We start from the raw sequence: 23,970 nt of genomic DNA on the forward strand, positions 1-23,970 counted from the left end.
TCAGCACCTATTACTTTATTTAAGACTTCTGTTCGAAATTCTTTTTAAAAAAATACCCGTTGACAAAAGCGTCGTCGATAATAAAGTTGCTTCAATAAAAAACAGCTTCTATTTGTTTTTATTTTCGCATAAAACAAAACACCTTTTTTCAGCAAACAAAATAATCAACCGTAAAATTCGTACACGTTTTTTTACAACCTTTTACACGCATATTCGAGCTGAAAAATTTCAATATCGGAGAAATCTGCCAATTTTATATCTCTTTGAAAATTATCATATCATCTGTGTACGCACATATCGTAATAAAAAGAAGAAAAACATGCAAGGAAAATAGAAACAAGAGGGAAACGCTATACAAACAGATGAAAACCAAACCTAACATAAAATTCCTCGTAAAAGGGGCGCCTTCGCTCCATAAAGCCATCTACGCTACCAATCTATTGTCAAATAAACACGTGCTTCGATGCCGAAGATACATACTGCGTATAATAAAAGAACACTTTCTAATTTTATACCTACACGTAGCTGGCCAAAGATGCAGAAGTGACCTTTGAATATCCCTTTTAGAGCTTCACCTTGTCCCTATATTTATTTTGCTGCTACCTCGTCGCATCCCATCCCCCATATATTTAAACGCGTTCATTATCGTGTTCAGTTTTAGGGCGTACGTTTATCGTTAATGCATCGCTGGGTACTTGGAAGCGAAATGTAAACTGTCCAGCGTATGGTCACGATATCGTCCAAAAAATAAATATCGAATTGAAATTAAACCATATGGTCGTCATCGAGCTTGCACGATTTGACTAAAATTATAGCTCTTTTAAAATTCTCATATGTATTTGTACTCGTATATACTCGTACCTATGGTAAACGTATAAAAACTAACTAACAATATTTTCTACGTTAAAAACGTCGTTTATTATTTACCTAATTGATTTGTTGATTTTATGTATACACAGTAGCAGTACGTACGCGAAATACGAGATATTATGTGAATACCCGTATGGTGGCTTATTCGCTCTCGACAGTCAAAAGTAATACGTTCAATTACGCTTGGTCAATCGTAAAACTACCATATTGGTCTCAATTTACAATTTATGTATCTCATCGCGTTCCTGTAATTTCATCTTTTTTTTTATGAGTTTATTATTGGCGACCTCCTTCATATCGTTTACTTAGAGCTAAACACGGTTTCTAATCGTTTACCAATTTTTTTAACCATTGGTAAAGCTTAGATACACACAGGGTGTCCTATTTAAAAAGTTATTTCTGGACTATTCTGAAAAATTGGGACTTATCTAAAAAATAGTGAAAAAATAGAATTCGTGTTGAAGAAAGCGAAGAAGAAAGAGCGAGTCGGAGAACATTTTCAATCTCTCAAGGATTCCTTTCCTAAAAGAGAAAGGAGAAAAAATGACCCCTTTGCACTTTTGTCTGTTCCAAAGCAGTTAAAAGACTATTTTTTTTATTCCTGGTGCAGAACCCGCCCACCTTTCTGGTCAGCATTTATTATCAGAACTCTCAATAAAATACCATCCTCAACTCAAACACACCCTTCACGTTGCTATAGGTACACGAAAAGTAATAAAATTATCGTTAGAAAAAGGCTAAATATTGAAACTGAGAACTGGAAGAAATGAAAAAAAAAGTGAATAGAAAATTAGGAACAATGCAAAAATTGATCGAGGAAATGAAAAAAACAAATCTGGCTGCACTGTCAAAAACCTGAACTTTTTTGAAATAGGTACATAGAAAAAAAACAGAATTTTTGTGGCAGTTTAAGGAAAAAGGGCCTTCGTGACAAAAAGTAAGACTATTTGAAAATTTTGGTAAAAATCAGGACTTTTTTTACAATTTTGCCAAGATTTTGAGACTCTTTCACAATATACAAAACTTTCCAACCAAAATTATGGCTTTTTGACAATTTGTACTAAAAACTGATTTTTTTTTTACATAAACAGAAAACAGGACTTTTTGACAATTTGATCGACTCAGAGTCGAAACGAATCTCTTCGAAACTTTTTCCAAAAACCAGGATTTTCTTGGAAATTTTGACGAAAAGAAGAATTTTAGACAATTTTGGCAAAAACCAGGACTTTTAAGCAATTTTAGGAAGAAAAGGCTTTCTGACTGTCTTTGCACAAAACGAAACTTTTTGATAATTTTGACAAAAAAACAAGATACTTTTTACTATTTTGGCAAAAAAAAGGAAATCTCTTTGAAAAAATTAAGACTTTTTGATAATTTAGACAAAAAATGGGATTTTCTGGAAATTTCGACAGAAAACCAGACTTCTTTCGGCAATTTTGGCAGAACATCGATTTTTTCAATTCAAAAAACAGGATTTTATGTATGCTAGAATTTCTTGACTATTAATTCTGACAAAATTCATGAATTTTGAACAATTTTGGAAAAATTAGGACTTTTTGACAATTTTTGACAAAAACAGTACTTTTTGGAAATTTTGAAAAAAACAGGACTTTTACCGCAATTAAGGAAAAAAATCAGAAAGTTTCACGCGGGGGAGGGGGGTCGTTTACAGCTTCTTATTTATTATTTATAGTAACGTAAATATTGAATTGAACACAGCTCTAAAAACATTCCTGAAATTGGTGATATTCAAAACAAAGTGCAACGCATCAACACACTTGAATGTGTGTGGAGTGGAGAAGAAGTGTTACCATATCCTTGGAAAATTATCGAGCGAAGTAAGTAACATTTTTTTGGCAAAGAATAAAGTAAAATCCAACGTTTCACATAATTACCGATTATTTGATAAAATCCTCTCCTAGGTTTTCCAGAGGATGGACACCCTATGAAAGATTACTTTTCAAACACGAGGAAAATAACGTAAAACAGTCCTTGCTCTTTCCTGCTCGTTGTAAGGCAGTTGTAGGATCAGTCTTTCATTCCTGGCGCAGAACCCGCTCGCCTCTATATAGCCAAAGTTTCTTATCACAGCCCTTTACTCACTCGCAGAATATGACTAAATATCCATTTCCATCACCTCTTCAATTTTTAATCCATAACTTGTACCTACTGAATAAAGTTTGTTTGTGAAGCATACCTGCCAAATTTTTAGGGTACCCTTAAAATGACAGAGATCGTTCACCAATGTTGCCATATTTCCGAAAACTTCTTTCTTATCAGTAGCATCCGTTTTTCGTTTATTTTTTTCAATAAATTTTCATCAACAAATTCGCCAAAATAAATAAAGGTAAAATTTTTCAATTTATTCAAGTTCGAATGAAATGTAACTAGAATGGTAACAAATATACTGAAGATGACGATGAAGGGAGTTTTCAGAGAATGTCGCTTATTTTCATGTACACAATCATTCATTTCATATTTTTTCTTAACAAACAGTCGAAGTTGATAGTAAATTCGCCAGTATTAAAGAGAGATGAAAGCAATTCCTTTGAAAAATGAAGTAAAATAAGTTGTACCATAAGAGTTCATACTTGTTCTGTACGAACGTTAATGATCGATAAGGAATAAAACATACACAACACAACCACGAAGAATCTTTTTCAAATAATTTGGGAAGGAGAAAAGAACGAAATTGAATTAGAAAAAATACAAACTCAGAATTTTTGAATGTCGAACGTAAAAATAATATTATGTAAACCGCTTCTTTCAACTTATCAAAAAACCCATCGACACGTTGATTTTCCGATTTCTTTAACATCGAATAAAACGTCTTTGAAAGAGGACAAAAACTCCGTTGCATTTCGTAAATTACTGCACAATATTACTAAAAAGAGTAAAAACTGAAAATATCATCAACAAGCTTTGGTGAACGCTCGCTGTCATTTTAAGGATACATTCTCAAATTTTTACTACAGATCAGAACATAAGCTGATGAATCTGTCAAAAAAACCTAGCTAATCTTTCTCACTACATACCTATAAGAATTAAAAGGGATATTTTTCAATTGAGCTAGAAAATTCACCAAAAAAAAAATGGTAATCACTCACCTATACAATGGTATTCCTGTATCAGCTTTGAACCAGAACACCATATAAACTTTATCGGCAGGATTTGGCGATGATACGTCACATGGTAACTGCACACTGCGTCCTTCGACCGCCTCCATGGATACAATGGGCGCTGCAAAAATAAACATTGCATTAGTCACATCGAAAAAAAAACTACAAAAATAAGGGAGTCGTTAAAAATTCGTCATTGATGAGTCCTTCACTGCCTACAGAAGCACGTGACCTCATCGTGACCCATTCATCATATTAGACAGCCAAAAAAATTGAAGTCATTGCACGCAGTAGCCTACGTACTCTCAGACACATAAAGTTGGAGCCAAGATCTTGCAAAAACATACGTACGTACAGGACACAGCATTTACAACAATAGTGAAAATTGCAACCTTTCCATTAAACTGAAAAATTGCCTTAAATTACCTTTCAGCTAAAGTGAAAAGAAATCCTTTTACTCTGAATTGCAATTTCTTCTAATCCCATTCTGTTTGCAGTCAAGTGAAAACAATATTTTGAACAGTGTCACATACTTTCGTCTCTCTGCACTTTGTAACAATGTCTCAGCTAGACCAGCAAATAACTTGTCTTAACACAGGTCTAATTCTAGAAATAAATGACTCGTTTCATGAGGGTTTAAATATCAATGTTTCTTTATTAAAAAATCCAAAATTCTCAACGAGAAAATTTCGAGCCATCGTTGAAATTATGCTTCCACGGAGGAGATACAAATAGGCATTTATTTTGTCAAAAAATCTATAAACGAAAGATATTACTACATGCAACCAAATGTAGACCTCAATGAAATATCGTGAGCTACATATTGTATATTTTACGAGTAGGTACCTCGTACAGCACACATTTGTACACACACGCATACTGCATACGCCTTTAAAAGAGCTGCTGAAATGATTGATATATTGTTTAAGCGCTAGTAATTAATCCGTTTTGTGTTACGCTGCGTCAAGCTTAGTTTCAATTTACGGTTTGCAATATGAGACCAAACTGAATTTATAGCGAAGAGATAGGTACACAATTATTTAGTTCGAAATTTCATTGAGAATTTTACTGGTTTCCCTTTTCCTCTCCTCACGTACAGAACACTGTTCATCTTTCATAGACCGTTCTCCTGGTTTTCGCTTCAACTTTATTCAACACTTGCACAAATTAAATTACTTGTAACGATTTTCACTCCTCCTCTATCGAATTGTTTTTTACACCCCACAAATTACCGATAGTATGTATTGAAATGAAGCAGTTGAAAAACAGCCATGATGAGTCGTTTTCATGCATCCCCCTCCCAACAATTTGATTCTCAAGAACTCAAATATAGTCCCAAAAATGAAATTTCAATTTTTTTCATTTGAAATTATTTATACAAAACTTGTTTTTGTAAATAGAGGCCAAAAAAAAATTTCTTGCAAAATATTTTGAAACGAAATAAGAACTTGAGAATAAAAATTTGTAAAAAAAAATGCACTTTCATTACCGAAACGTATGAAAATATTTACTCATCACAAAAAATACTCCCCCCCCTCCCGGAAAAACCTTACACCCTGAAATTGACTAATGTGCACTTACGTAAAAAAAACGTGCATTTTTGCACCTAGTCGAAAAATACTACGAAGCAAAAAAAAAAAAGTAGAAAAGAAGGAACGAAAAAAAAAACGTGTTAAGACGGATGATGGCGCAAAATAATGCCCTCTTTGTAAGTTCTTAAAAAATAAAACGAGAAAATCTTATCATCCTTTTTTGCTTCGGACGTTATATCGACTCTTTATTCCGTGTGAAAATGTAACAAAATGGGTGTACAGTTTTTTTTTTTTTGTCGAAATAATCCAGATAAAGAATAAGGATATCGGTTACTTTTGGGAAATGTGTGATAGTGTGCGAGTATATATCTAAGATAGAGAAAGAGTGTGCGAAAAGGGCCGGGTCGGGCTAGGTGTTAGTGTGCTATATATCGACGAACGGGCATTATGAGCGCTTTGGAGATTTGGGGAGTTCGATAGAATGCTTAGATACAGGATAAAACGTAATTGAGATGAGCATTTCACTTAATTTAAGTTTCGCCGTATAAAAAGTTTTGTAGTACGTTAAATACGAGCAACATTATTGAACCGAGTTGGAGAAAAACGAAAAAATGTGGCTTTCTTTGGTTAGTGGTGTTTTTTTCTCTCGCGTTCTACAGCACAGGGTGTGTATGTTGGCGCGCATTTGTCGTCTACGAGGCTGACGAACGGGGGCAAGTCGGGGTGTTATAATTCTATAGAGAATTCTTAGCGTTACATTAAATTATTACGTTCTTCTCGGAGCTTTCTCTGTTGTATTTTTTTTCCTTCTTTCTTTGGCTAAATAAACGGTAAAAAATCAACCGACAAAATGTCAAGGTATTTTTGCGCATATTTTTCCTCGTGTATTTTGCTCCCCTACGTAGGATGCGAGACGACGACGGAGGCAAAATATAAGAAATTCTTTTCAGCCGGAGATTTTTAATTGAAATTTTTTCACGAATTTACGTCGTTCGAGATTTTTTTAAAGGGAATTTTCATGTTGGAGAAATGTTAATAAATGATTTTTTTCCAAGTTGAAAACATTGTGTGTTTTAGGACGAAGTGAAAAAAAAATCGCCTAAAAGTTGGAATTTGACGTCATAAGGAAATCGAGGTCATTCCAAAGAGTATTTTCTTTCATTTTTCCATAGAAATCAAGGTTATAAAAGTGGTATCAAAGAGATCTCACTCAATTGGCGAGAATTTGGCCTAAATTCATTAATTTTGTTGTACTTTTTGAAAAAAAAAAACTTTCGAATAAATAAAACTGGAATATTTTTGAGAGATTCTGGGACAGTCCCTCGATATTGATTTTCTCTAACTCGAGTGACCATTTTCCAGAATTAATTTTTCTTGAACCTGGTTTTTTTCTGACAAATGAATTCTCGAATCCTACTTCTCAAACTGATATTTTTCGAACGACCATTCCCTCGAATGATCCTCCCCCCCCCCATAAGTTAAATTCCAAATGAAAAAATTTCTCACAATTTTAGTACATGATGAAAGGAGACTTTTATGCAACTTTGACAAAAAAAACCTAATATTCTCTGCAATTTTGACACAAAAAGTAGATAGGATTTTTGAAGTGTTGGAAAATGAAAAGTAAGACTTTTAGGCAAATTATGAGAAGAAACAAACAGGTCTTTTTGGAATTTTAACAAAAAAAAAGTGAACTTTCTGACAATTTTGATCAAAAAAAATTTTTTTAGCAGTTTTGACAAAAAACAGTCTTTTTGTGACAATATTTTCAAAAAAGTAAGTTTTTTAGTAATTCTGATAAAAAAAAACAGATTTTTGTGGAAGGATTGACAAAAAAAAACAGATTTTTTTGTAACCAAAAAAAGCAAGACTTTCTGGAAATTTTGACCGCAAAAAAAATTTTTCTGCAAAAAAATGTTTAACCAAAAAAAAAACAAGACTTCTTCGTGGTTTTTATTTTTAAACAAAACCGGTTCCTTTTTCAAAAATTCTGGCAAACATGGTTCTTTTTAACAATTTTTACAAAAAAGCAGAATTTTTAGCAATTTTGGCAAAAAAAAAGTAAGTACATTATATTTACTTAAAACCATCTCAAAAGGGAAATTTTGACCATAAAAAAAAGTTTTTAGTACAGTTTCGCCAACAGAAAAAAAAAACAAGTTTTCGGTCATTTCAATAAAAAACGTCATGATTATTCTGACAATAAGTAAACAGGTTTTTTTGGCAATTATAAAGGAAAATTTTTTTTGAAATTTTTCTTTAAAAATCGACGTTTTTTAGGAAGTTTGAGGACTTTTTAGAGCATTTTATGTTTTCTATTGGAACGTATGTTCCCAGCCACATAAATATCACTGGAAACGAAACTGTTGATAGATTAGCAAAAACAGCCGCTGCCCCCTCCCCTCTTACCACCCTCACTCCTGATGACATTAAATCTCTAATCACTCACAACACATTTACTAACTGGCAGAACTTTTGGTCACAACAAACTTCAAACAAACTCTTCCAACATAAAAAAAACTACCCACCCCTGGAAAAATCTAGGCCACCTGAATAGAAAAGAAGAAATCCTGATTACTAGACTAAGAATAGGCCACACAAAAATTACTCATAACCACTTATACCAAAAAGAACCAAAACCCTCATGCCAATTTTGCAGAAACGAACCCACATCCATCCAACGCACATACTTTTCAACTGTCCCCAACTAAAACAAAACAGACTTACACTACAGATACAAGAAAACCCACCTACTATCCCTGACGAACCCTCAGAAATTCAAAAATTCATCTCCCTAATAAAAAACATCAACCTCACAAACCAAATCTAACCCCCCCTTACGGGTGTAATAATCTTGTAATTATAAACACCAAAAAAAAAAAAAAAATTTGGTCTGGTAATGAATCATTTGTGGTCTTTTACTCGAATTCACAGTCGCATATTCCAACTTCCATGATGTTCTGAGGACCACTTTTGACTCTGGGAATTTCCAACTTGAGCCATATTCAAAGTACTCTCACGTTTTGAGGACGATTCTCGACATGCTCCAGAAAAAGGGTATTTTTTGACTCGAATACGTAAGTATATCAGAAAGTAGCCATAAAATCTTGAAATATGTGATTTGGGCAACTATAAAAATTCAGTTTGGATCGTATTCAAAGTTGCATCTTGTTTTGAGGACCACTTCTGAATGGGAAAATATGTATTTTTGAGCACAATCACCGTGGAATAAACTTTGGACAGATCTTTTAATTTGTACTCTTTTTAGAGTAGATGAATCTGCAAACGTGTAAAATAAAGTGGTGTCAAATAAGTTGCCTATTTACTTCTTCCTTCAGGAACTAGATAATTTCTTAATCATCGTGTAGCTATTATAAAGAAAAAAAGAACGCAGGGAGAGAAACCAGCGAGAATCCGTAGCTTATCTCAGTTCAACGATGGCGATCTACTCTGCACACATTTTGTTGTTTCCTTTTTGAAAAATGCTCCTTTATAAGTACATTATCTTAATAGAGGATAAGTTTTACTTAGGTAATTCGTTCTCGGTTGGTGCTTTTTTTCCTCGTACGTCCGCTTTTTTCGGACTTTAGAAAGAGCACACACCCATATCAGTTCTTTTCATCTGAACTAAATTGGTCCTTTTATGGATTTTTTTAGCGAACGCGTTCGTTAAGAGGCTTACTAAAGAGAAAAAATCGTTCCGCAGATGATAGTTTTATCTATAGGTCAATCGTCCCCTGCTTCCCCTACCCCTCCCCCTCCCCACCATCATCTACTTCAATGTGGCTGCTGTTGAATTCGCCGGTAATGTGTACTATATACAACACGACATTGGTTAAGTTTTCAGAACACCATGCCAAGTAAAGCTCTCTGCTAAGGGTTATTAATATCGCGATTGTTTTTAAACACCGTCGCGAGAGTAATTAACTCGGACTGAAGGGTTGATGTTGCGGTGCACCTTTTTTCTTCTTCTTTCGAGACATCGCCTAGTAATTGCCGTGTTTTTATCTGATTACTCGTTTTGTTTTTCTTGCTGTATAGTTTATCGGTGAAATGGATTTTATGTCGGTGTGGGTTTTTTTTCGCACTTTATCTCTTCGGTGTGGGTACTAATATTGTAACTAAACGAAATTGAGAATTTTTTCTTTTAATTTTTATACTTATTATGTTGTTTTGAAGTTATATAATAAAACAAGATGAGCGATAGTATAAGGTTATTAGCTTTATTGATTTTGTTTTAAAAATTTCTAACAAAGTTGTTAAAAACTCGATGTCGGCTATTACCCAACTTAAATATAAAAAAAATGATTGAAATTTACAAAAATTTATATTAGGCTTTTTTCTTAGGCATTTATTCCATCGGAAGATTTTTTTTCGATATTTAAACTCGTGTTCGAGTTTTTTCCCCATTTAGTAAAATTTTTTTCCCGTTGAATTAACAAATTAAAAAATTTTCCAATTTTTTTCCATCGTTACAAGTTTTTTCATTTATTCGTAACTTTTGACCAGCTTTGTTCAACGGCGGAGTTTTTACAAAGCAACTTTAGACAGATCGAATTTATAAACCAAAGCCCAGTAAAGAGTTCGTCGAACTTATGCTCTACTTGGTAATTATCCATTGCGGTTTTAATTTATCTTCGGACCGAGCATGTTTTGTGATATTTATTTGTTCCCACGATACGCTTTGTGTCAAGTGATCGTTTGACATGTAATTGAATCGAAAGAATGGGGTTTCATTATTTCCTTGATTTACCAACCATGTTTACGTGTTTGTTTGGTTTTTTTTGTGTCTTTTCTCGTTAGAATCTAGTTAAAGAAGGAGAGAAAATGGGAGCAGTTGAAGTTCATTCTGGTTATAATTATGCTCTACCGCTTGATTATTTATCAATTATTTAATGAAATTAAATACCTATAATTATACACTTTTATTTTGTCATGTACACTTGCGCATTAATACGTAATCCAACGAACAGTTAATTTGTGTCAAACTGTTGGTGAAGGAAATACTAAAAATTACGAGAGCTTCGAATATCGTGGTTTTTGAAAACGTGGAAAAAACTGGTAATTGTTCGGTTCGGTATTTTCTTCGATTTTTTGTTGAAAATACGTACTTTTAATTACAACTTTTGGTTCGGTGTAGGTATAGGATTCTCATACAACAAAAATATCCCAACCAGCACAAAAAATTCTGAACGAAGCAAAGGGAAATGGAAAGGGGGTCGCAAAATGCACCATATTTTTGGTGAATTTTATAAAATTCAAATTTGACTCATTTCTTATTTTCAAAAATTATATCAAATTAACATAAAAGGTTGAAATTTGGTCTGTACCTTATTTTCGACTTCTCTAGCCGATTGGTGATGGTTTCAAACCGTTCTGGAGCCTTAAATAGATTTACGGATTCTCCAGTTTTCAAAAAAACACTGTAATTAGGGTGAAAATAAAATTCAATACTTATCAACTCAGATTTTTACCATCTTTATGACCCTTTCGATCGATTTAGGTACACATTTTCAAAATATTTTTCTTAAAAAATATGGGGTTTTAGATTTATATTTAATAAGAAAAAATAAATTACTAGAAAATCTGAAATAAAATCCATTATTAATTGAATAAGTAAGTATAATTCGAGATGTTGATCTCTTCTCTTGAATATTTACAGTGGAATAATCAAAACAATAATTTTATTAATTTATAAGAGAAATGTCCAAAGTAGCTAACAATAACTAACCAAAAAACCGAGTACAAATCAACGTGTACCATTATGCCGAATTGGGTATTTGGGCTAACATCCTTTATGTTGGTGTTTCCTCTATTGCTGTGATGACATATCTCATGGAAATTTATTTTCAAGCTTCATCCACTAGTAGTGTCCCACTTGCTTACAAGTGACATCTACACAAGCACCTTTGGAGCTAGCTGGGTAGTTTAGAGACCCTGAGCTCCTCAGTGTTGACCTCTATAGACACTGGAACCAGTTTCAGCTTTTTGATTTTGCTAACAGATGGCGTGCATGATCTATTAGCTCGGCTAATAACTGGTAGTCCCCTGTACTTGGCATTTAATGTTGATAATTGCATGAAAGATTTTTAATTACACGCACAAGCTTGCCTCTGTTGGGAATTGAAGAGGATCCTTGTGTGCTATTAAATGTACGTATGTGTGCGTAAGTAAGCAATCTCATTTGGCCCCAACCACCCAACCTGTGGAAGCGTTCCATGAGATTGCATGTAAATTTGCTACTTTTCAGTTTCAATTTTCTCTGAAATGTTGTGTTAAAAAAAGCTTGTTTTATAATATGATATGTTAGAAAGTCTGAATTTTTGTTTTAAATAAGTTTTTTATCAACAAGTGTCTTATTCAATGGGAAATTTGAACCACAAGCATGCTATTTTTACATGGTTTCTTATGGGACTACAGTTTTGTTTGGGACCAAATGAGAATGTGAAATCCCGTAAAAATGAGCTGTGATGTAATTGTGACATCACACTTTGATTCCCAGTACCCATACAACAATGACCATGCTAATTTCGATGTGAATGTCGACCCATCCACATCCGTCACTTTTGGATGCCACATGTCGATGTGAATTTCAACCCTGTGTCGAGCTAATTGTCGATGTAATTGTCGACTGATGTTCATCTGCATTCGTGTCGACAATTGGCTCCACATAGGGTCGAAATTCTCATTGACATGTGGCATCCAAAAGTGACGGATGTGGATGGATCGACATTCACATCGAAATTTATGTCGACCTCCTGCTTCGTTAAGTTATAGAATTTGAGTTTAAAAATTTTTAATTTTTTTTCCCAAAAATTATTTCCTCTGATGTGGCTATTGTTAGTGCTGAAAACAGCATCGATGCACAGTCAAGTCCACTTCCGAAGAAGTACAGACGAAAAGTCTGTATAATTAAGAAGTTCAACAGAAATCCCTTATATCAAAGATGGTGCAATACTTTATCTGCGAGTACTAAACTAATCCATTTTCATGTCGACATGTAGATGTTAATGTTGATGTGAAATTTGACATCAACAAATACATCCACAATATCAACATCAGATCATCTATATCTCCAAACTGCGGAAAAGTGAATATTTTCATCAATTCCCTAAAAAATTTGTTTTCCACATTGAACAAGATCATATTTTTGAATGTTTACTAAAATTTTAAACACTAAAACAGAAATTTTAATTCTGAAAAATTGGTCTACATAGTTGTATGTGGATGTAAATTTCAAGCATCCAATTTTACATCTACATGTCGAGATGGCATGTCGAGGTATCAGAAATAATGAGAAAATTTCGAAAATTTTCATTTACCTGGCTTTTGTATGGACAGAAGATTCCTACTAAATAATTAATTGATCACTTTTCCATCATATGTTGAAAAAAAACGTAGTTGATGTAAATGTCGAGGTCTACAATTGTTGTGCGGGAGGTGGATTTGATTGAGGTACATAGTTATGGAGGTTGGCCGCTCTACCTACTACACCACTGAGGGACATACCTACAAATACCCAAATATATTCAACTATCAAAATCTTCTTTTTATTTATATTATTTGCGATTCACAACATTCCCAACAAAAACGAAATATTTTACTTTATTTTTTACTTTAATTAAAATTAAGTTCTAGATGGTACAATTTTTTAATGGTTCTAGTTAATATACCTGTTTTGATTTTAATGTTTGCTGAATGAATATTTCTGTCACTGCTAATATGAAGCTAATCAACTACACCTAATCTCCATCCCCCCCCCAAATGTCCTCTTCTATTAATACAGGTTCTCCAACACTTGGTACTCAACAAACAGCGTTTCTTTGTATAGAATTGTCCTTTTTACATAAATTGGACAAGTAATATTTATACCAAATAGACCAAAACAATTGTAAAATCCTTTTACATGAATTCCAAATGTTGGATAATTCGGATCTTGTATTAACAATGCCCAATTTGTTGTTGACTGAAAGGTGACTTTGATTACAAATGAAATGAGCTGGAGTGATGCCATCTTCGAGATCACCAGAAACATATGTGAGCGCTGAGCGGCCTCAAGTTTAAACATTTTCAATTTCTTGTAACATTGTTTTCAAGTTTTCAAAATTAATCATGCCAGAGACTGATTTTTTGATACATTTCTTTCCTGACAAAATCAAATGTTTGTAGACACCTACCATCCAGGGAGCATTTTCAGGAATTAAGTTCCATTCAATATTATTTTTGAGCAGGAAGGAAACAAATTCGTTGTTCTTTCCTAAATTTTCTCTCCAAACATGATCAATGAAGGATTTGAATTTTTTTAATTGAGCAGCGTTATCAGAAATAATATTTTTTGGCCTGTTTCTCTCTGCAATAAAACGATGAAAAACAATTAAGATATCTGTAGTTTTCACACTTTCAAGAAGTTCTAAATACAAACGAGGAGAAATGTTACCAGGCGTCTACTTAATGCAGGGACTTGCAGTTTTTCAAATTTTGATACGTATATTGGCAGTTTTGAATTTACAAATCATTTCGGGTTAGCGTCGTACTTTTACTCAAATTGCGATAAATCTTCAATCTTTGGACTTTTGAACAAAAAGTGAAAAAAATGACATGTTTTTTTTTTAATTGAATCAGAAAATCACAAAAAAAACAAGAAGGAGTCCTGAATCTCAAAAGTTACGCTTGAATTTATCAAAATTATTTATCCACTGTTTCTTTTCTGTTATCGTTGAAAATGAACGCGTATCGCATCGTATGCTATCCTTAACATGCTCTCTTCTTCTTGTTCATTTCGTAGCCCTCCTGTACACAAAGGCATCTCGTTCTTCACTAGTCAACATAGAGTCAATTTTATCCTTAACTCTGTCACGAACACGATGATTAATTGCTCATCTTTAACAATCCATTATTCTCGAATGCATCTCATTAGATCATTAGGCTTTATGATATTTACCATAACGTCAACTGAAGGCATCGCCGCACCACGCGGCCTCATAACGATAATTATATTCCGCACAGGACAACAACGTGGCAGGTAAAAATGGCATTCCCACAGCTCCTGCTCCTCTTCCCCTCCTGCCACACCTTCGCTCCTCGTTATTTTGTGTGTTAATAAAATCGCCACTCGTTTGCACCTCGTTCGTCTTCTCCAACTCTGTTGAGTTTTTATTGCCAGCCAGGAGGAAAATTAAATTTTAAAAATTCACAACTCCTAAGCCCATCTTTTTCGTTTAGCTGCCTCAAAAAAACCACCCGACCATAAACCCTAAAGACTTTTTCGCATGACTAAACTTACTTTAATCATTCATTAGTCAAATTTCGCGCAACTCTCACCGAGTTATATTATTTTTCTAGCTGTTTGTCTCGTACTCAGACTTTGGTTAATTACAACGAATTAATTTTCTACTTTGTTGTGCTTCGTTTCCTTTCCCAAGGTTAGCATTTCGTTTTTTTTTTCCTCGTCACCGAAACTACGTAATATTTATAAGCGTTTATCTGCTCTCATCGCAACAGTAAAATTCATCTTGGGCTGCGTCATCGTACTATACATATATCGTCAAATACCTACTTACGTAAATCCAAACTAGGTATGCCGCGTCGTCGTCGTGTATAGATGAGTGATATTAAAAAGAAAAAACATGTAAGACACAAACCAGTACTGCAACGAAAAATACAAGAAGTTTAAAGGTCGTTAAAAAGTTGAAAAGGATTTTTTTATATCTTTTCATCGTGTTTCTTTTTCTCTTTTCTTATGTATATGTATGTACACCAAATGCCAAGAATACCGAATAAATGAAAAACTTGAGGTATAAAAGGAAATTTTATTAAAAACAAAATAACAACGAAAAAAAGTACAATAAAGCCAAAAAAGAAAAAAAATAGGAATGGTAAAAAGTATATACTAGAGGTATGTACCGTTACTGGTAGCATCTTCATAAAAACATTTTTTCTATGCATAAAAGTCAATTGTTTCGGTCCGGTTCACTTGACCGTTTTCAAAGGTTTCTTCTTTAGCATTACATTAGTATTTAAAATAGGAAAATATTTTGACGTCGACGGTGTGTATGCACAGTGCACAGGCACACACGTGTATGAGTCGAACCTCTGCGTATAAAATATTACATTAGGAAATACATTTTCGGCCATCTAATCTAACCGCTACAATGAACATTGTTGCCTTTGCGACCTATGAGCGTTTCATTTAAAATAAACATTCCTCGTCTGTATGGCGAAAAAACGATTTTTTTTTATTCGAGCGCGAACACGGTTTGTATAATTTTCCGTGTGTACATTTTCGTTAATTATACGCTCGTTCGAGTTTTTTTCCTGCCTTTTTTACGCCCCGATAATATTGAAAAAACATTTGAAACTGTAGGTACCCACGTTTTCCTCGTGTACCTTTGAATGACCCGTAGTCAAGAATTAAATGTACGTTCGTGTAATAACCGGTGAAAAAATGTGAAAAACTGACTAGGATTTTAATTTTCATGTTCACAAGGAAGCATATCTCAACCGACTCAGAAAATTTTCAAATCAGACGAAATGGGATCAGAAAAGAACACCAAAATATACCTGCAGCAAAAATTTCAGGCGCTAAAATTCATTTTTCAATTTTTTGCGAAGTTTTGAATATTAAAATTTGGCTCATTTCTCACGAAAACAAAAAATCAAAATTTGACAACATTTTTGGCCTTTTGTTTCAAAAAATTGAAATGTAATTTTGAATAAGGTTCGAAGTAACATAATTATGATGCTGCATGAAATTATCGTTTGTCGAGTTTTTTGAGGCGCTGAATCAGAATGTTAACTTGACATTCTACTCCAGGGTGTCCACTCATTTTTGGAAATGATTTTCCCTGACTTTTTCCAGGTTTCCCAGACCAACTGCTACAATTTTCCAGATTCTTGAAAAATGAATTACACGCGTGATCAGGTTGGGGGGGGTGTCAAATTTTTTCTAACATCATGAGTTCCAAATATCGTTAATAGATCTATAGTTGTGCCCTTTTTTTCCAAGCATGACTGTGTGCTCAATAGGGTAGCCCTTATTTAAACTTGGTGGGAAATTTTTTTTTGGTTTTTTAGTTGGAACAATCAAGATTTTAACGTACTGAGCTCAAAAACTTTTTAAAATTTTTATTTGAACCCTCAAACATCTTTCATTAAACTTGAAACGAATGATGAACTGGACAGAATACGGAACTGAACTGAATCCTGAAAATTTATTTTATTTTATGTTTTTATTAATTCATTCTTTCATCCAGTCTTTTTCTCACACTTATTGGCAGAAACTTCAATATTAATTTCAACCCCCCCCCCCCCCATCACTAATCACAAATATATTCCAATTGAAGGCAATCCTTTGTATTTTTATTTTCATTCAAATGAAACACAAAAATATTTAATAAATATTGATTCTTGGGCTATGTTTTACCAAGGAAGCTATCAATCTTCGACTACATATGTACCTACGTGTTCAGTTAAAGCTTTCAATAATTTCAAATAATCAATTGATTCTACGAGAAAAGAGACAATGTTTTACCTCTGAGACCTTTTCGAAAAACTTTTTTTTCTATTCTAGCAAAGAAACATGGCGAAAATATATCTATCTGTATGTTTTTGAACTACATAGCATGGTGCGCATGATAGTTGGAATTATTCCCAGAAAGTTTATAAATTGAATTCCCAAGCTCAAGGTACATTTTTGTAAAAGAATTTGAATTTTATAAGTATTTGAAGTTTTTGTTAGGTAACGAATGTATGTGTACTTAAAGTTCAGTGTCACCTTTTTTTCTTTTTTCTGCAATTTCCTTGAATTTTTGTAATTTTTTTTTCTATTTTTAACTGCAAATGGTAATTTTATAATTATAAGATTGTCATTTTTAGACAAATTCAAATCATTTTTTTATTGTTGTGTTTTTAATAAAGCGAAAAAAAATAGATGTTTGAAGTTACTCAAGCATTTATATAGCTATAGTGAGGAAAATGTAAACATTGAGCGAAATAATTTTAAATTTTTCCTACACGTTAAAAACGCTCGAGATTTATTTTTCATAATCCCTTCCCTTTGCTAATGACATTAATTCGTCCATTTCGTCGGGCCAAAATTTTAAATTAATTCGAGGTTATGAAGAAACATAAAAAGCAAGAAGAAAAACGAGGGAAAAAATTCTTGGTATTATACAAAAAGCGGACGAATATGGAAAAGAAGCTTGTTGAGAAGAATCAGAAAAAGAGAGCAAGTGAGATGGTGGAGGGGGTTTATTATTAAATGATAATATACGTACGTGAAGGGTATATTGCATTGCATATATATACGTAACGTACGTAGCATGTACATTGTACAGTGTATATTATAGTGTAGTTACAGAGAAAATAAAATACGCTTGTGCTATGCTATATACGTACGAGCGAATACACTTTGATTATACATTTTATAAAACAGATGTCGAGGGGCAGTCCGGTGAAGTGAGGGGGAGAGGTGCGTATAAGAACGGTGGAAAAAACGAAGAAAAAATTACGCTGTATGAAATGACTGTAGATGAATGGGGTGTACTAGAATGAGGAGGAGGAGAAGAAGAAAATAAAATGCCGAAAGTTTAGAGCGAAAATTAAATAAATACCGCACCAGTGAGCAGTGTTTTAAGCTTTTATTATATTTTAATGCATTCTATGTGTCTATAATAAAAAAGGAGTTTTCTGTAATTTTACGCTTCTTTTGCTCGCGAATCTTTTTGTAAATTGTTAAAAGTATTGCTCGATTTTTACTTTCACTGATGTGAAAAAGTATATTGTATCCGAGCTACATCTGCCAAGCGTACCCTAGCAATGTAGTCAAATATTTTCACTCAGACAAAACAAGTGGGTCTTCTTCGTGTGTTTTTTTTTCCTCGTACGTTACCTCTTGATGGATTTCGCTCTCTCTTGTGCCATCTTTTGCTTCACAACTGCCGCATTCTCGCACACGGTAAACATTTTCACTTTGATCTTTTACGTGTAAAACAATGAAAAGTTTTCTTATGTGTGTATTTTTCAAGTAGGTACCTACAGTAAAAGAAAATGAAAAAAGGGAAGAATATTCATATACCCCTAACCCCATCCAACTCGAGCATATAAGTCAGGTTATTGTAGAAGTTAGCAGAGATAGAGCTATGAAGATATTTTTGTTTATATTGTTAGATGTAACAAGTGTACCTGAATTCAGGCATCAACGAGCCAGATGGATGAAGAGATTTCTTAGTTTTTGAGACTGATCATTGATAACAGAAAAATAAAGCCATAAAGATCCGAAATGGACCCAAAACGGAACCTCCGTCTTCTCACCATAGAAAATCAAGCGTCTTACAAAACAATTGGGTATTGTTGAATTGGGTTTAGATTATTGAAAATCATCAAAAAGTGATGAAATTTCAGTAAAAATTATTTATTTGGAGGAAGGAACAAAAAGCAATCTGTTACAAATAGTAACATTTAGCTTGCACGAGATTAAGATTGACATCTCACTGGTAGGTCCAATACACAACATCTACGCAAACGATATATTTCTTCATCACAATTTGAAAGATTTTCACACTATGTATGTATTTCCAGATCTTCAAGAATTGTGCTGTTCTTCACATCATCATCATCCAGTCATATAACCTCTCGAGGTGGTATCGTGTACAAATCAACGCATACCTTTATGCTGAATTGGGTATTTGGGCTAACATCCTTTATGTTGGTGTTGCCTCTATTGCATTGATTACATATCTCATGGAAATTTATTTTCGAGCTTCCACTAGTAGTTTCTTGCTTGCTTACTAGTGACATCTACACAAGCACCTTGGAGCTAGTTGTGTTGTTTAGATACCCTGAGCTCCTCAGTTTTGACCTCTATAGACGCTCGAACCAGTTTCAGCTTTTTGATTCTGCTAACAGATGGCATGCATGATCTGTTAGCTCGGCTAATAACTGGTGGTCCCTCAGTACTTAGCATGTAATGTTGATAAGTGCATGTAAGATTTTTAATTACACACACAAGCTTGCCTCTGTAGCTGGGTTTGAACTGGGTACCTTGAGAACGGAGGTCCGCGGCTCCACCTACTACGCCTCTGAGGACATGCCACAGCGCAAATATAAGTTTTCTTAGAATTTTGTTCTAGAATCTTTTGATAATCAGGATATTGGATTCACCATCTGAACCCCATAGTTCAATACCATAGGACCAAATTGGTTTGGATAAACATTTTTACATAAAGATCTTTGTTTTGTTGGTTCAGCATATTAGTTCCAAGAAGCCAATAAAGTGATTTGAGTTTTTTGTCGAGTTGAGTTCTTTTCTTCAGAATATAATCTCTCCATGTGAGATGGTTATCAAGGTGTACCTGATCCCAGATATTTGACGACGTTTATTCGAGGTATTTCATCGTTATTAAACATTAGTGAGTGAGTTGTTTAGACTTTTCTTCTGGTAAAAAGGATGTAGCTCGATTTTTCACTTTTGATTTTGATTCACCAAGTTTGACACCATTTATTTATTGTATTTAAGTTGTTTTGTAATTTGTCCATTGCAAAATCTGGATCAAAATAAATGCACCATCATGACGTCGTTTGTCAAAGGGATGTCACCCATGTAGAGAAAATATAATGTTGGGCTCAATACGCTTCCTAGAGTGGTACTCCTGCTCAGATTGTTCTGAAGATAGAGAAAGCATTGTCATATCTGACTCTGAATTTTCTATCACTTAGATAGTGAGCCAGAAGACTGAATAGTATGTCTGGAAGATACTTTTCAAGTCCAGCATACCATACTCGATCAAAAGCTTGGCTTACATAGACAATGTACTTGCTCAATAGTATTGTGTTTCAAACGAAATCTGAATTGGTGGTTTGGAATGAGCCTTCAATTTTCCAAAATTGGCCATAGCCTTTTTTCAAAGATTTTAGATAGGATTGGCAATAAGCTGATAGATCTGTATGATGAGGTTTCATGTTCTGGTTTTCCTGGTTTATGGATGAGAATGACTTTGACATATATGCCCATTGATTGGGATAGAATCCAGTTGTAAGTATCATGTTGGAAATTTGTGTGATACCTATACTATATCAGGCGAAGTGGAAATTCTTTGATGAACAAAATTTAGCAAAAATTTCATTTAAACAATAAAAACTTACAAATCATGATTCACATCTAAAAAAATTATTTGAATCGCGAATTAGATTGCGATATTTTTGATCCGAAGCACATCAATTGAATTATGATTCGAATCGTCCCCATTTTTGAATTTAATGATATTTTTGGATGGTAAACTTTGATTTTCAAAGCTCCCTCCCCCCCCCCTAATAAGTGCCCTCTAATGTGGTCAAAAAATCAAAAAAATGAAAATTACGTGTCTGAGTTCCCTTTAGTGTCTCTCCAGCCTCCTTGAAATTTTTCCAGTGATCTGGAAAAACGAGTTGACTACGAAAATTTCATCAACTGATTTTTTTCCTTAGCTCATCCCGTTCAAAAACACCCAGAATTTCCATAACTGAAATATAGGCTCCTAACACGAGAAGAAAAATGGCCCACGTGATACTTTCCCACCCTATTTCGAAGAAAGGATCTTCACCAGGACTATATTGTATATTAGTACGTGCGCAAATCTGGAAAAACAATTATACTTGATTATCTTTTTGTATAGATAATGTAAATTTTATAAACCGATTAACTTCATAAGCATAATTTTGCGCCAAGTTTCTCAACCAGAATCTACGCGGCCACTGCATTAAAATATGGATTAGGATTTTATCGTACCATTCCCTTCTTACGTTAGGGGAAAGCCTCGCGTCTTGCTCGATGAGTCCTACACGTCGTCGTTGCTGCTGCTGCTGCTGGTGGTTTTTATGTTAATTTTATACGACCAAGTGAGATACTCTTTTCTCGTCCTTTTTCACCACCGTAGTCTCATACTTGCCAGTTAAATTGCTATTCTCTATGCTTATTAGTTTGAAAAGTCGTTAATTCGCCATTTTATTCATCTTTCTCGGCGAGCTCGCGTCCAAGCTGAAGCGTACTTCGCGGGTTATTTTCACCATAGCGAAGCAGAAGATAACGACGTGATGTAGACTCGCCCACACATGCACGTATAATACAATTAAATAGTGGCGAATAAAGACGCGAGTAAAATCGTTAGTGTGATCGAAAGAATGATCTAAAATGTAATTGGCTAGTTACTGTCTGTTTTATAGCACTTTAATTTCAGTTCAATAAACCGAGAGTATCGATAGACCCTACGCAATTACGCTATTGATGGTTATACGTATAAAAATAAAACATTATCTCGAAACTGAAGCGTATAAGTAAACAATACCATTTGAAAAAAAAACAATAACAACAACAACACGAAAAAGTTGGGGAAAAAAGAGTTTATATTTATTTATCGCGGGGGTGCTTTTTTCTATGTATCGAATGGGTCTTGGCCTGCCCTGCGTTATACGATCCCGTATTGTTTAATCTATCTAATACGCTAGCCTCCATCTCTCGTATTACTATGTAGTTTCATACGCATACATTTATACGGTGTGTTATGGGGTACATACATACATTAGCCAGGCGTACAGGTATGCAGCACATTATACGTGTAGTTACAATATACATTAGTTTCCATACTAAACTGTATGCACACATACGTAAATGCAGGCAAAAAAGAGTCGTTTGACTAAATTCGTGTATAAATTACAAAACGATGCGCTTTTCGATACTGGTTCGAATTTTTTTCCATACATTTCCAAAGGGTATTGGCTTTTATTGTTTTATACGACTCCACAGACGACTCTGCTATTTATTCGACACGGTGGGAAAAAAGTTACCTATACCTTTGGTGAACGAATAAGTAAGGATGATAGTGCAGAGAGGATGAATACAATACTAACAAAAGATTCACCTATAATGGTCTTCGATTTATTAGACAAGTACTTGAGTGTATGTAGAAAATTGAAAAAAAAAAACAGCACATTGAAGAAAATTTTATGAACAAGTAGACTGTAAAGTGAGAAAATAACTGAAACCGAGTATCTAATCAATCCAAGTAATTACACTGAAATTTTAATTACAATTACGTCACAAAAAATTGATTTTTTTTCAAAGAAAACCAACTCGTTCAAAAATTTATAGACCAAAAAAATGTGAGAATTTTCAAGCTTGCCTCGTGTTGTTTTTTCTACAACTTATTATTAGGTATTTACATCAGAAAGTGAAAATTTTGTGGAAAAAAAATTGTCAGTATTATTTTTTCAACTTTTGAACTTCGCTAAATGACGAAAAGTTTTCCAAAGTTTTAAAATAAATTTTCAAGATTAGAAACTCTGGTAGGTATGCCATAGTAAATTGGAATTTCTAATATAGGTACCTAAAAGTCGATAATAATCTTTCTTAATACCAAGTTTTTTTTTATTATCCGTGTCAAATGAAATGAAAATGAATTCATAAGTTTTCAAAATTGATCCGTAAATTGTAATTTGGTGTGAGTTTTACATTAAAACTTGGCATTAATTTTTTTACGCTTTTAAAATGTTCAAAATTTTAAGACTGTCGTAATTTTCTTCAGAAATTTTAATTGTTCCTTGTAGACATGAAAAAAATTCTGAATTGATAATTGAGGAGATTCGAGTAAAATTTTACTTTTATGAATTTTTTTGTTCCAGTGCTAAGAATTTTCATCCCACAGAATTCAGATTTGATCCCGCGAACTCAGAAGTCTCACCATTACCAACCTCCTCCTCTCTTTTCTCCCATTTTTTCACAAATTAAAAACGACCCAAAATTGTAATGTTTCTACATATAAGAAAAAAAATTGAGAATTTTCAAGTAAGAAATAAAAAATAAAAAAATGGTGAGAGTCTAGTCATTTTAGCAAAATTTTTAGTCGAACCTCAAAAAAAATTAGGGGCAAGCTGAATTTCACATTATTTGTTCAGATTGGTCTCTAAAACAACCCATCAAAAGTTGCACCCCCCAACTTGACCGCTACCCTCGCAAGAGGTCATTAACCTTTGCCGATACAGGTTTTTCGGCTGTATCGCCAAAATGAAGGGTCCGAGAGGAAAAATGTTCGAAGAAAATTGTTCTACGCTAAATTTCCTATCAGCATGACAAGTCCAGCTTTTCCCAAAATGGCGATTTCACCCTTACTGAGTAGGGGGTAAAGTTGTCAATTTTATGAAAATTATTTTAAAAAATGAAAATCGGCAATTTAAAACGTGAACTCGATTCACGGTAGACTCAAAAATATTTTGACCCAAGATGCACACTGCAACGTGTCAGCTAACCCCCGCAAAAGGTCATTAACCTTTGTCAATCTACGTTTTTCGTTTATATCGCCGAAATGAAGGGACAGAGGAAAAAAAGTGATTGCACTAAAATTATTCTACGTCAAATTTCCTATAAGCATGACCAGTTCAGTTGAAATATATTTTTCGATTTTTGGTGAATTTTTGAAAAT

General features: G+C 33.8%; 1 protein-coding gene across 2 annotated transcripts in view; it reads right to left on the bottom strand.

Moving 5' to 3' along the window:
* Nucleotides 1-23,970, bottom strand: part of LOC135835650 (synaptogenesis protein syg-2-like) — a 494,360-nt gene that overhangs the window by 241,828 nt on the left and 228,562 nt on the right. For both annotated transcript variants that reach the window (XM_065350008.1, XM_065350007.1), the window contains exon 2: nucleotides 3,978-4,110. In XM_065350008.1, the coding sequence (XP_065206080.1) occupies nucleotides 3,978-4,096 (119 nt within the window). In that variant the 5' untranslated portion in view covers nucleotides 4,097-4,110. The remainder of the gene's footprint in view (nucleotides 1-3,977; nucleotides 4,111-23,970) is intronic.

Source organism: Planococcus citri, chromosome 2 (genome assembly GCF_950023065.1).
Source record: "Planococcus citri chromosome 2, ihPlaCitr1.1, whole genome shotgun sequence".
Taxonomy (NCBI): domain Eukaryota; kingdom Metazoa; phylum Arthropoda; class Insecta; order Hemiptera; family Pseudococcidae; genus Planococcus; species Planococcus citri.